General features: G+C 38.0%; 1 protein-coding gene across 2 annotated transcripts in view; it reads right to left on the bottom strand.

Annotated features, from left to right (window-relative positions):
- IPO8 (importin 8) overlaps positions 1–12848 on the bottom strand; it is a 72269-nt gene extending 59421 nt beyond the window's left edge. The window contains exons 1-4 of one of the 2 annotated variants that reach the window (XM_065939863.1): positions 12550–12848; positions 8533–8614; positions 3178–3334; positions 509–667 (exon numbers count right to left, since the gene is read on the bottom strand). In XM_065939863.1, coding sequence (XP_065795935.1) covers positions 509–667; positions 3178–3334; positions 8533–8614; positions 12550–12633 — 482 coding nt within the window. In that variant the 5' untranslated portion in view covers positions 12634–12848. The remainder of the gene's footprint in view (positions 1–508; positions 668–3177; positions 3335–8532; positions 8615–12549) is intronic. The other variant, XM_065939872.1, reaches the window with a different exon arrangement.
- Between the last annotated feature and the right edge of the window lie 836 nt (positions 12849–13684).

Below are 13684 nucleotides of genomic sequence, written 5' to 3'. Positions count from 1 at the left end.
AAATATCCTCTAAAAATCATTTTAAAAGGAGGACTACAGAACTTTGTATGCAGGAGCAGCAATTCGAAACTAGAAAGCAATGCTATTAAACGTGACACTAGCCCCACACCTTCCAAGCAATTCTTATAGAAACGAAACTCACTAGCAAAGAAACTGGAACATTTTCTACCTTGTACCCAAAAAGGTAAATGTTTGGTTTACTTAATAATGTGCTCACTTGAAGACAAATGTTAAGGTACCTCTCCATCAAAATTTCCAAGGAAAGCTGTTAAATAAATGGTCCTCTGAAACTAACAAATAAGTTTGAGAAGCACTGCCTGAAAGATTAACACATTAGCAGATTAAAGATTCTTTGAAAAACTGTAGTAAATTACCACATTTGTGTTGAATCCAACATTTCCCAAACTAACCTGATTCTGCACAACACCCACAGCAGACCCCTCTATGCAATGTAATTCTTTCTAAGTAACACAAGGTTGGTATCTTCAGCCAATAGAAATCAACTTACTCATATGTCTTCACCAGTTGATACAGACATAACAAACTGCCAAGCCAGCTTCCACTGCTCTGTGATTGCAAGTAATAGTCTATCTTGTCGACTACTGCTGGCCAGTGACCAGGGAAATCGTATTTAATGATGGCACGGAGACACATTGTTAACTGGACTCTATAAGGTGGGGGGAAAAAAGTCCACAATCTAAGTAGTTATAAATATCAGGCTTCAAAGACCTCTAGTACTGTACACAAAAGCACTTTGATTCCTATTTATCTACATTATATAGTTATTTATCTAGGATGATAAGAAAAAGAGTGGTCCTATTTAAAAAACACCTCCTCAGTAACTTAAACTTACTGAAAATAAATAGAATGAGTGATTGCCTAAAATGTATCAAATCTTTCAAATGGTCTTATCCTAAAGATAAGCTTTGTAAAAAAAAAAAAAAAAAAATGAATAAATTCATTAAAAATTCTCCAAAAAAAAAAAAGACAATGACTCAACCCCAGCTCTTTATAAAATTTCCCACCTTGTCATATTTTGTATTTTGGTTATCATATCCTACAGGGAAACAAAACAAAAAAGTACTTTATTATTTCAACTGGACAAACTTAACCTAAATATGGTCACAGTAAGTAAAATGGAAGCCTACGTAACAGTGGGAAGCATCTCCATGAGCCAAAGTCTGGAATCAGTCATCAGCAGTTCCAGCCATGCAGTATTTTGCACCTATCAAAGCTTCCTTAGATCCTAAATTTTATACAAAGTACCAAGTACTAGCTGGAAATTCTTGAAGGGGAATGTTAAGAGCTATTTCCAAAGAAACATAGAAAAAAAACCAACAGGCAAGACATAAAACAGAAAAAAAAAAGGACATATCTTCAATAAAACCACGAAGTTAAGTGATAAAAGATGTGATCTCATAACGCTTAGGTCAGTAATCATTTCCTCAACTGGATCCTAGTCACAACTGAACAGAAAGTGAGGGAAAAAAATTTCTCTCCTACAAACTCCCAGTGTGTCCTTACATGGTCACTTGCAAATGGTCAGAAAGTGAATCAAGCTAAATTAGGATTCCACCATGCCAAGAAAAAGATACGTATTCAGTTCAACAGCCAATAACTTGAATTCACTGAAATGAAACAAACAAAATAATGCCTTTCCCTTGTGTCTCCAAATCTATCTGCAAAAGATCCTTTGCAGTACTTCAAATAAACTTTGAGAATATTTATCTAAGAGTGGTTACAGTTAAGCCTTCAGGACATAAAAGAAGCAAAGCCACAAAGAACTGTCTCATAATAAAGATAACGATAACATCCTATGCCACCAGCAGCTGTTCCTAAACAACCAATAGATCATATCTGTATTCAATAAAACTGAAACTTTTAGTTTTTTTTAATTTCATCTTCAGGTTGACCCTCTTAATCCTTTCTCATTCCAAGCCAAGCAAAGGATGTCTACGAACAGCCATCCTTTCATATATTACTGTGCAGAAGCATTGCTTGCAAGATTCAGAGAGATTTAAAAATGTAAAGATTTTGCCAAGAAATGGACACATGATGGTACCACAGGGAAGCCAGTGCCAGACAGGCATGTGGGCAACCAAAAAGAATAAAGACTATTTTCTTTTATCAGTACACCTCCTTTCTCCTCTTAATGAAACAACTGCACAAAGAGGAGTTCAAAGCTTGTCACACTCAGGGATAAAGTTATATCTAATCTCTTGAAGTTAGCTTCATTTCCCTATCTCAGATTCATCTATTTCCCTCCTGCCTTTTCTAAAGAAACCTAATCACTCTCTCATGTTGAAAAGAATTTGTTTTTCCTATTTTAAGACTGCATAATTTTTTTGACTCTATAGTTGTGCTATCCAATAAGGGCAGCCACCAGTTATGTAATTAAATTAGAAATTCAGTTCCTCAGTTACACTAGCCATATTTCAAGTACTCCACTGCTTCTATGCCACATGACTAAGGATCAGACAGTAAGGATACAGAAGATTTCCATTACCGCAGAAAATCTACTGGAATATACACAGCTAATCTAAATTTAAAAAGCCAGAGATACTTCTAGTTTATACTTTCTCCATCCTATCTTCTTCAAAGGAACAGATGCTCAGCTCACAAAAAGGAATAAAAAGATAGGTACAGTATTACAAAAGTGCTAAGTTAAAACCCCCAGAAGTCAATTTCCCTGTATCAGGGAAAAGAAAAGCAAATAGTGAAAAGTCAAGTGCTCTAAATGAGAACATAGGTTATTTACATACAGGGATCTACACAACAATTTTAGTTACATGTTTGCCTTAACTTTTCTTACGGCTACTTATAGCAACTAAATACTTTCCAAAATATTTTGAGGCAGGGACTTTCTAGTGGTTCAGTGGTTAAGATTCCTCCTTTCCCACTGCAGGGGACACGGGTTTGATCCCTGGTTGGGGAACTAAGATCCCACATGCCACATGGTGCAGCCAAAAAAAATAAAATATATATATACATATATATATAATAAGCAAAGAATTACAAATGCAAAAACAAATAATTAAAACTGTATTCTTTGAATGACCACCTTCATTACTTTGTATCTCTTTTAAAAAACAAACTTGAGGCTGATGATTAAATTTAATCTCCCCCATCCACATAGTCTGTGCTTCCCACAAAGCACACAGATATAGTATAATGTACCTCACTAAATCTGGAGACCGAATTATTCCTTCCACAATATTATCACGTATTTGCTGGCGATCATTTTCATGAATGTTGAATGGAAATATTGCTTCTCCTGGTGGAGGTTCTCGGTCCGGCCAGTACTGTGTCACCATGTTCTTCAAGTAAATGGCAGCTAAGTTAGAGGGGAAAAAAAAAAAACTAATGTAGCAGTATTGAAAAGATGGCTTTCATTTAGCCTTGCAGAGCATGAAAGGCTAAACCCTTCAATGCTAAATACGACACCCAGCAAAAATGGAAAATCTTATAAATAGCCAAGCGGAGAAGGGAAAATGAATAAGAATTTAAAGTTTCTCTTTAGCTAGTAAAGTAAATCTAAGCAGAAAACACCTCATTAAATAAAGCTCCAGAGTTTACATGACAGAAAAATGACCTAGGAACTCAAGTATGTACCTGTATACTAAATAAATACAAAATGGTCTAAATGCAACTCTACCAAAAAATTTTCAGATCATGAGAGTCATACTGTTCATAATGCCCAATACTGAACTGACAACAGGTGAAACTCTACAGTCCCTCACATAGATTGCTTTTCCTGTCTTTCTTTCACTGGCTATTATTATCCCACACTATCATTTTGAAATTTGTATGCTTTTTATAGTATTGGTAATTATTATCTAACCCTTCAGAAATATTTGCCACTTTCAAATATAACAATAGAGAAAAGAACATTAGCTTTCAAATATTTTTGGGAAATCTCTTATCTGTTTATTTCTATCAAAGTACGATCATCAGTGATTTGGTTTCTATTCTTTTTAATCATCTTCAACATTTAACAAAAGACGTCTGAAAGAAGCTAATATACTGCTACAGAATTCTGACAGGGAATGTAAAGCTTTCTTACCAACCCAGCTAAGCACTGGGAATACATATGTTTTTATGATGTCATATTCTTACCCATACATAAAATATAAAGAGAGATGACCTGCAAAGCATTATAACTGTCTTCCCTCAAGTTTCTCCTCTCCCTTCTTCCCCACTCCTCCCTTCATCTCAATTTTAACGTAAGCTAAACTGGCTCATAAAAGCATTATACCACAAAGACTAAACCAAAACATGTTTTACATTGGCTGTAATACAGTAGAAATCCAATGAAATTATGAACCTGATCTCCTATAAGCTCCTCTTTCATTAGTTTTGATTCAACAAAGGTCTGAAAAAGACAATTTCACCTAAGACTTCATTTTTTAGGATAAAAACAAAAATTATTTGAGACAGTGAAAGAGAGAGGGAAAGGGAGAAAGGGGCGGGGGGCGGGGAAGGGAGGGAAAAGGAAAGGGAGGGAGGCGGGAGACAGAGAAAGAGAAATGTGTCTATGTGTGAGAGTTTGGGTTTTTGTCTCTTTTTAAGTCAGACCACACAGGCTCTGAACTAAGTACCATCGTTTACCCCAGTATACTTATTTTATTATGTAACCGTCATTGGCAATAAAAATACACAAACTGTTGGAAAAAATGAATAAATGATCTAAGAATATGGTCCAACCTGTCAGCAGTTCAGACTGATTTCATGAGATTAATCTTTGCAAAAAGAAAAATCACAATGCCATTTTAATCCCTACAGAACTAGTCTTAAAAATAAAAAGTAACTTTCAGACAGCATAGATACAGACATGGTAAAATCATGGACCTATTTAATTTATTCATTAAATGCTATTAACTTTATAACTAAAAATATTTTTATTCTGGAACACCATAAGAGATGTATAGGCTGCAAGAAACATGCAGTTAGTTAAAATAAAACTGAATTTAATGTAATAATTTGAAAATAGAATATTAATCATGCTTGTAATCACAGATTACTAAAGATAATGAAGGGAAAATACCAAAAATAACTGAAACTCTACCAATAATCTAAAAATATCCCTTTAATCATTTAATTCAAATGTCTATCTAACCATATGCCAGAGCTAAGTAAATACAAATATCTTAATTCATTCATTAAAAAATTTAGTATTAAAATTTGTTTTTCTGCAAAATCTACTTATAACTTCAAGCATCTTAAGTTTGAAATTAACTTTAAAATATACACACATTTCTCCCCTTTTGAAACACAATGAATCATCACATACGCTCTATCTTCTGGACCCAGAGCCAGCAGCACACAGGTCAACTGGGTTCTATAACATCAAAGTGGAAAGGATGCAAGCAAACTTAGTGAAGCGGAATGCTATTCTTTTTGAGTTGATGTTTCTAAATTTTTCTATTTTTCATAGCAATGTGGTAGCCCTTCTCCTCTTCTCTCTCTTGTTATTACTTTAATCTGTTAAAGGCCAAGAAACAAGGTAACAAAGTGTGTAAATTATATCTAAAACAAGATTAAATAGATTCTGAGTAAGAGCCATAGAGTTTCCTACAAATAAGATACATGAGTTTTAACAAAAGAGCATCTTGAGGTGCTTCTGGACTAATCAGAGGCAACTTCCTGTTAATTTCTAGGTTGTGTATTCTGAAACAATGAGGTCAACACCTTGATAATGCTACTAAGCCTACCAATCAAAAGGAAAGCAGTGGAGCAAACATCCAAATTTATCTTGTTTAGCTTGCCAATATCAAAATATTACATTTATTTCCTATTTCTTACCAGTAAAGTAATAAAGGACACTCACTAACAAGCTTTCTTGATAATAGCAAGAATATTAATTGCCCACAAGCAAAAAAAATCAAGAACTGAATATTTCACAGAACCATGTCTTTCCACTTAATATTATAGCATAACTTTAACACTTTATATAAACAAGCTGATTTTTTAAAATCAAAGATCACAACATTCTGTTTTAAAGGTCATGCTAAAATGATAAATTGTCCGAGGGTCACCATGATTCTTGGGGTATCTTTGTATTCTAATAATAGGTTAAACAGAAAAGAAAATTTATAAATGGCACTTAAATTTAGGATAGTTATACTGTAGACTTCTACACAGTATAGACACAGACTGTATAATAAAATGGATGCTGTAAAGTAAAAAGTTGTCCTAATAAATTAGGACATGATCAACAACCAAGAGAAACTCTGTCCTGTGGCTAACAGATTTAAAATCTACATAAATTGTAAATAAAAGTTGCTTTTAAATGCTAATTAGATTTTATATCAAAACTTAATTACCTAAGTTATTAAGATTCAAAGTTGTATAGAACTGGTGAGGATATGGAAAACCCTGCATTCTAATGCACCGTTGATAGAACAAGTAAGCAAATGCAACTTGGTGACAAGATTCAAAATTGTAAATGTTAATATTGTTAACATCATTAACCTAGCATTTCCATTTGTTTCATCCTATGAAAATATCCCCACTAGTATCCAAAGATATGTGTTCAAAGATGTTCATTTTAACGTTACCTCTAACAAAAACAAGAAAAAGGGGCAATAAGGGACATGCCCACCAGTATCAGATTGCTTAAATACACTACGGTAGTTCTAATTCAAAGAAACACAGCAGGAGAGAATGGGACAAACCGAGGGAGCAGCACTGAAATATATACATTACCATGTATAAAGCAGAGAGCTAGTGGGAAGTGCTGTCACCCAGGAAGCTCAGCCCAGTGCTCCATGACACCGCACAAGGGTGGAATGGGAAAGGGGTGGGAGGGAGGCTCAAGAGAATATATGTATACTTACAGTTGGCTCAAGCTACTGCAGAAACCAACACAACATTTTAAAGCAATTATCCTCCAAACAAAAATAAATTAAAAAAAAAAAAAGAATATATAGAGGAATGGAAGTATGGAAATCTCAAAAATATACTTTCTCTTTAAAAAAAATACTACTAAATAATTGTTACAAAGAATGAAGTATATGTATGTGCACTGACATGGAATGATCTCCCAAGGGTATATGGTTAAATGAAAAAAAAAAAGGAAATTACAAAATAGCATGCGTAGCACAGATTTTTATTACTTTTTAAAACCAGCATACAGAAAAAGAATTAGAGAACCAAGCACCAAAGTTGATAGTAGCCATCTCTCGGGGTAGGTTCAAAAGCAATCTAATGATATAAATTGTTTTTTTGAAATATTTGTATGTTATATAAATAAGACTTATTAATTTAATAAACTGCTTTAAGATCCTTAAAAATACTATTTCCATTGCAAAGCTTTATAGCAAATTCACAATGGCCCTATTAACAACTTAGGTTATTAAAGTAAGTTCCATTTAGCAAAATGTGGTTTCAAAACAGCCCTATTTCATAAAACAAACATTAAACGGAAAATTGTGATTTCAAAAAACTTACACTGAAGTCTCATAAACCTTATTAAAGTAAAAATAATTCCACCATGAATGTTTTTCCACAGTTTTTTCATAAGAAATTTATTTTTTCATAAGATAATTTAACCACAAAGGGATCGTTTAGGAAATCATACATATTTTTCCAAAATTTAATGATTCCCTACTTTATTCTGTTATGTTCAAGTAAAACTAAATGTTTTATCAGCATGTAGAGTATAATTCCATTTCTATAAAATTGTTCATCTAGCCTCTTCTATCTGAACACATGCACAGAGTAATGGTCACCTAATGTTAATGATGGCCATTTCTGAGTAATGAATGTAGGGTAATTTTTTTACTTTTTTCTGAGTATTTTTTTATATTGCCAAATTTATTTATGAGTGTACATCACATAATTTTTAAAAAGTCTCTTCAATCATATAAATTAGCTACTGTCATTTTATCCCCTTCACTTGAAATTATTTTCTTCCCAGGACTCTTCATGCTCCATTTTTAACCTTCTGGTTTCTAATGACCAGTTCATTTAAAAAAGGAAGAATAATAATTAAAAAAACATCAAGGAACTACCCTAAGATCCACAGACCCAAAAGCAAGGTTCATGTTTATAATAAAAGTTCTGGGAAAAAAAAAAAAAAGCTCTGCTTCCCCATCATGCGGTTAGGAACACCTGTGCAAACCTTCCCCCTCCATGATCTGACACATGGAATGGAGCCAAATTCATACACATAAATTCACGGTGTTAATCTATGGGTCTAAAGGCAAAGCCACCAGGAATCATTAAAAATTAGGGAGATAAAGCTATTAAAACTGAATAAGCTAACAGGGAAAATGCCATAATAGAGAAAAGGAACCGTATTAATAGCTAGATAGAAGAGGACAGAAAAAGCTATGGGAGATTTTAGAGCTCCGTATGGACCTCTAAATTTCCAGGGAAAAAGAGAGTCAGTTTTTAAGTCATGAGAAATACCTCATGTATATTTCCTATGTTTTCAAAGAAAGCAGATATTTAGAAATGAAATAAAACTCTAGTTCTAGTTTTACCCATAAATAATCTTATAAAGCACTTAAAAAAAAAAAAACAACTCACCTGCCTGGCGCACTGGGAATTCCACATGCTCAGACACTATAATCCGAAGTAAACTGGGGGCAAAATTGATAATCTTGTATGACTGAAATTACAAAGAAATATTTTATTAAAAATAGGGCAATACAGGTGAATAACTGTCAGCACCTGTTCCTGAATACATTCCTGTCCAAACAAAAGAAAAACTTTTAAAGGAAAAGAAACTCTCCAAAGCAAAATAAAGATTACTAAAATACAAAAAAATTTAGTTAGAATAAATCGGTGAATAAAAGAGTAAGAACACTTTTATGTTTTTTTAGATACATATTGTCAAAATGTTCTCCAGAAAGGGTGTGGCAATTTCTGCTTCCAATGGTAGATTATATGTGTGCCCATCTATCTAATATAGAGACTAGCATTATCAGTCCTTGAAAACTTTTCATCCTTATTCATATTTTAAATTACACTTATTCTAGCTTGAATTTTTTTCCTGTTGGTTGGCTATTTGTTTTCTTCCACAAATTCTTTATTCCCCTCATCTTCTGTAATGGGAATATTTGTTTTATTCTTAATAAATTCTAAGAGCTATTTTATGAATTTAAAATTTCAAATTTTTATTTGACTCATACATTGTGCTCAGTCACTAAGTCATGTCTGACTCTGCAACTCCATAGATGGTAGCCCGCCAGGCTCCTCTGTCAATGCGGTTTTCCAGGCGAGTGACTTATACCAGTGTTTCCTTCCAGCTTATCTGTACTTCAATTTTGTTAGTACTTTTGAGGAAAAGAAAACCTGGGCTACGGAAAATGGGAGATCCAACAGAGAAAATGAACAATGGCTGTGCATAAGCCAGTCCAGATTGCAACAGTGTATGTATCTCAAGAGACAGGGTTGAGAGCTCTTGTCACCAGCCGCCCTCCACTGCCAGAGCATCTTTTAAACTTAGCAGTGCCCCAGTGAGCCTGCACTGATGAGGTGCCTACTGCCTGGGCCGTGTCTCCCCACAGACATGCTTTACTCTGACCTACTCCTGAGCTTGGCCATGGTGACTACAGATGCAAAAAAAAAGAGAGAGCAAGCAGCCTATTCCTTCTGATCATATTCCCTCCAGATGTCTAGTACCTGGACCACATTACAGGCCTGCCACATTCCCAGAGCTTACACCTGGCCTTGCCTGCTGACATTCCCAGAAAAGACTCATAAATGCTCAGTGAGGCTAAGCCAGACAATGTCACAAAGAGTCTGTTCTGCTTACCTCCTCCCTAGAGCCTGGATCTATGGTGGCATCCCTTTCAGTGCACCACTAGGTTTATGCACACCACTCCTTTTTTTTAAATTTATCACCTTTCCTATTATTTTTAATAACATTCATTGAGATAAAAGTTCAACCAAAAAACTGGAGAAAATTGGTATCTTTAAAATATTGATTCTTTTCATACTCATTGAAAGGACTGAAGCTGAAGCTGAAGCTCCAATACTTTAGCCACCTGATGGGAAGAGCTGACCCACAGGAAAAGACTGAAGGTAAAGAACAGGGTGACAGAGAATGAGATGGTCAGATGGCACCACCGACTGAATGGACATGAATTTGAGCAACACTGGGAGACAGTGAAAGACAGGGAAGCCTGGCGTGCTGCAGTCCTTGGGGTCACAAAGAGTTAGTCACAACTTAGTGGCTTCAATTATAGATAAAGAATTTACTTCATATACAAAAATTTAAGATTCTGCGGTTTATAGAGGATGAAAAGAAGAATAATTATAAGATAATTCAAAAGTTTACTCTTGTTGTTCAGTCACTAAAATAAATGAGCTAGACCCTAATCACTTGTGGTAGGTTACCCACCGGTTTATCCAACAAAGAAGGATGTTGCAGTGGTGGTAAAGGATAAAGCATGCAAAACCCGACACTAAAACCTTATTTATTAGAAGGTTATGTGACATTATATTTTGGTCTTCTACTTACAATTCAAAAGAATACTTAGAGCATATTACAATCCAAAACATTATATTATACTAAATATAAATGCTAAATGAGTGACACAGCAATAAGCTACTTTCAGAAGTTGCAGAGGTAGCTGTGGTCTGTAGTGAGCTGGGTGGATATGGGGCAGGGCAGAGTTAGGTTAGTATGGATTTGGATTGAAATATCACGAACAAAGGGGCTTCCCAGGTGGCACTATCAGGTGGCACTAGTGGTGAAGAACCGACCTGCCAATGCAGGAGACCTAAGAGACACTGTTTTGATCCCTGGGAAGATCCCCTGGAGGAGGACATAGCAACCCACTCCAGTATTCTCGCCTGGAGAATCCCATGGACAGAGGAGCCTAGTGGGTTACAGTCCATAGCGTGGCAAAGAGTCGGACAGGCCTGAGCGACTAAGCATGCACACACCACGAAGAAAAGGGTATGGGGTCCTAAATATCTCTTGTAGTTCTGCAGGTTTTCCCCCTTCCCTTTCCACTTCTATGAAGTCAGCTGCACTTACATACTGATGACTCAGAAACAACACAAGCATAGGCTGACAGAAGCAGAGCAGTACAACAAGAGAGAAAAGATACGATCCCTGTCCACACTATCGAAATAACATCTGGCCACATTGTGAAGAGAAGGGGGTCATAAACAGGCCAGCTCCCCTGTTCACACTAGCAGAATGCAAGTTCAGCTCTTGCTTTGTTGCTCCTAGCCAACGCCTGGATTACTACTCTTCCAACTAAGCAACACGTAGTACTTTTACTCTGCAAAGCCTGGGACAGGTACTGACCTTAACTTTCCCCTATTCTGAGAGACAGTCCTTTTCTCTTTGAAGCACCAATACACTCCCTTGGGCGTCAGTTGAACTCAACCTTCTCTCCAGAGTCAGTTATTTTCACTCTCTCATCCTGGATTCACATTTAACTCCACCCAGATTTCCCATTAAAACAATCCCTTTCAAAGATTCACAAGAGATATCTGCACTTCAAAGTCAATTCCATCCCGGGAAAACCTACGACACACTTACTTAGGACAGTCATTCCCACACTTTAGGAAGCACAGAATCACCCAGCTAGTTAATTAAAACACAGCTGGGCCCCATCCCCAGAGGTTCTAATTCCTTAAGTCTAGAGTGAAGCCCCATAATTTGCATTTCCAACAAGTTCCCAAATAATGTTGGCGTTGCTCATTCTGGGCAGCGCTTTGAGAACCACTAATTCAGGTATATTCCTTTACATTTTAAGGATTACTGCAACCTCAAACCTGTCACTCTGTCCTGGAGGTAGACCTTAATTCGTACTTTGCAGTGATAAGTTTATGATTCATTCTTACAGGTGAGGAGGAAAATACAACCTAGAGTTTGGGATCCTTCAATTTAGCAATGTCGGTGATATCGCTGGAACAGGTCAAAGCTAGTTAGTAAGAATAAAGAAAAGGGAATAAAAGAAAGTCTCACACATTTTACCGTTTTTTAAAAAACCTCTACAAACTCTTACTATTCGGCGTGGCTTTCGCAAAGCACCACCACCATAAAAACTGCCTCTTCTTCCCAAAGCACTCTTCGCCAGCATTTCCCCAGCGCTCCAGCAAACTCTGCCACTCGGTGTCTAAGCGGCCCTGCCAACCCCACAGAAGCAGGCGAACCGACAGGGTTTCCCACAACAACACCTAAAAAGGTCTGGGTCTGCAGAATAAAGAACTCAGGTTTGAATTTTACGTGAATTTTCCCACCAACTCGGCGTACTTAAGGAAAAAAAAATCCCATCCCGAAAACACTAGCAAAGCTTGCTAAAGCTTCTTTCTGCGGACCAGGCGAGCTGAACAAACTGCACCGGGAAGGAAAACGACAGGGAAAGATGCAAAGGTGGCCAACAGGTGCGTGAGCCGTTGAGAAAAGATCCAGGGAGTGCGGCTCCACCGGACCCTGGGGCGGGGGCGGGGACGGAACCGGCCGAGAGCCGCCTTGGGGTCCCGGGTCCGGGGTCCCGGGTCGGGGGCCCGGGTCGGGGTGGAGATCAGGGGCGCCGAAGAGGGAGAGCCCGGCGAGGCGGCGGGGGGCCCGCTCTTCACCTGGTTGAGTTCATTCTCGGCCGCAATCCGCAGCTTCGGGTCGATGGTGCCCTTCAGCGCCTGGATGATCCGGTTGAGGTCCATCTCCCCAGGCGGGGGCTCCGCGGCCCCCGGACCAGTAGGCCAGACTGCCGCTTTAGTTTGTCTTTTGACCCTCTCAGCCTCCTCCTCCGCGACCCCTGAACTACCTCACTCCTCACCCCCCGCCACCGTCGCCACCTGCAGCCACTTGCTGCGCCACTCTGACTCCGCGCCCCTTGTCCTCCCTCTCTACCCCCCACAACTCGCTCTCCATTCACCCTTTTACGACAGCCGGTGGGAGGCGGGAGAAGTAAGAAGAGGAAACGGCGCCTCCTTTACGGCGGCCTCTTCCCCCGGGCATGCTGCTATGGCCGCCCCCGCTGGCGGCCACCATGCTGCTGTACGGAAAGTGGTCTTGGCCTCTTCCCAGCGGGGAAACCGGGCTCACTAGCTCCAGCAGGCGGTCGTCGTTGCTGCCTTACGGAAAAGAACTGCCTACCATTTCCCTTCGGGGGGAACCGAGCTCGCAAGGTGTCTCGTTACAGTTGCTTCCAAGTTAAGCATATATGGATGGAATGTCACTTTTTATTCGTCTGAAAATTCTATGGGTATTACAACTGAGATCATCTGCGTGCGTGATAAGTCGCTTCAGTCGTGTCCAACTCTGTGCGACCCTATGGGCTGTACCCACAAGGCTCCTCTGTCCATTGGGATTCTCCAGGCAAGAATACTGGCGTGGGTTGCCACGCCCTCCTCCAAGGGAATCTTCCCTCCCAGGGATTGAACCCTCATCTCCTATGTCTCCTACATTGGCAGGCGGGTTCTTTACCAGTAGCGCAAGGCTCTCTCTGTGGGAGCCATCATTCGTTCATTCAGTTACTCACTCATATCCTGAATGTTTTTTAAACATGTATTTTTCAGTCAGAGAGTACCAAGATACTTAGGTACCACATTATAATAAAATTAATTCAATGCAAGTTACTGTGAAGGAACTTACAGTGTGATAGAAGAGACAAATATAAACAAAAAAATATAAAGTAACTGTTCCAGATCAGAGAAATTATATGCCTAAAGTTTCTGAAAATTTTCCAAATCTTCTCAGAAAAGTAGTGAA

The sequence above is a fragment of the Muntiacus reevesi genome, chromosome 1 (genome assembly GCF_963930625.1).
Source record: "Muntiacus reevesi chromosome 1, mMunRee1.1, whole genome shotgun sequence".
In the NCBI taxonomy this organism is placed as follows: domain Eukaryota; kingdom Metazoa; phylum Chordata; class Mammalia; order Artiodactyla; family Cervidae; genus Muntiacus; species Muntiacus reevesi.
Note: the sequence above shows the minus strand (reverse complement) of the source record. Positions and strands in the feature narration are given on the sequence as shown.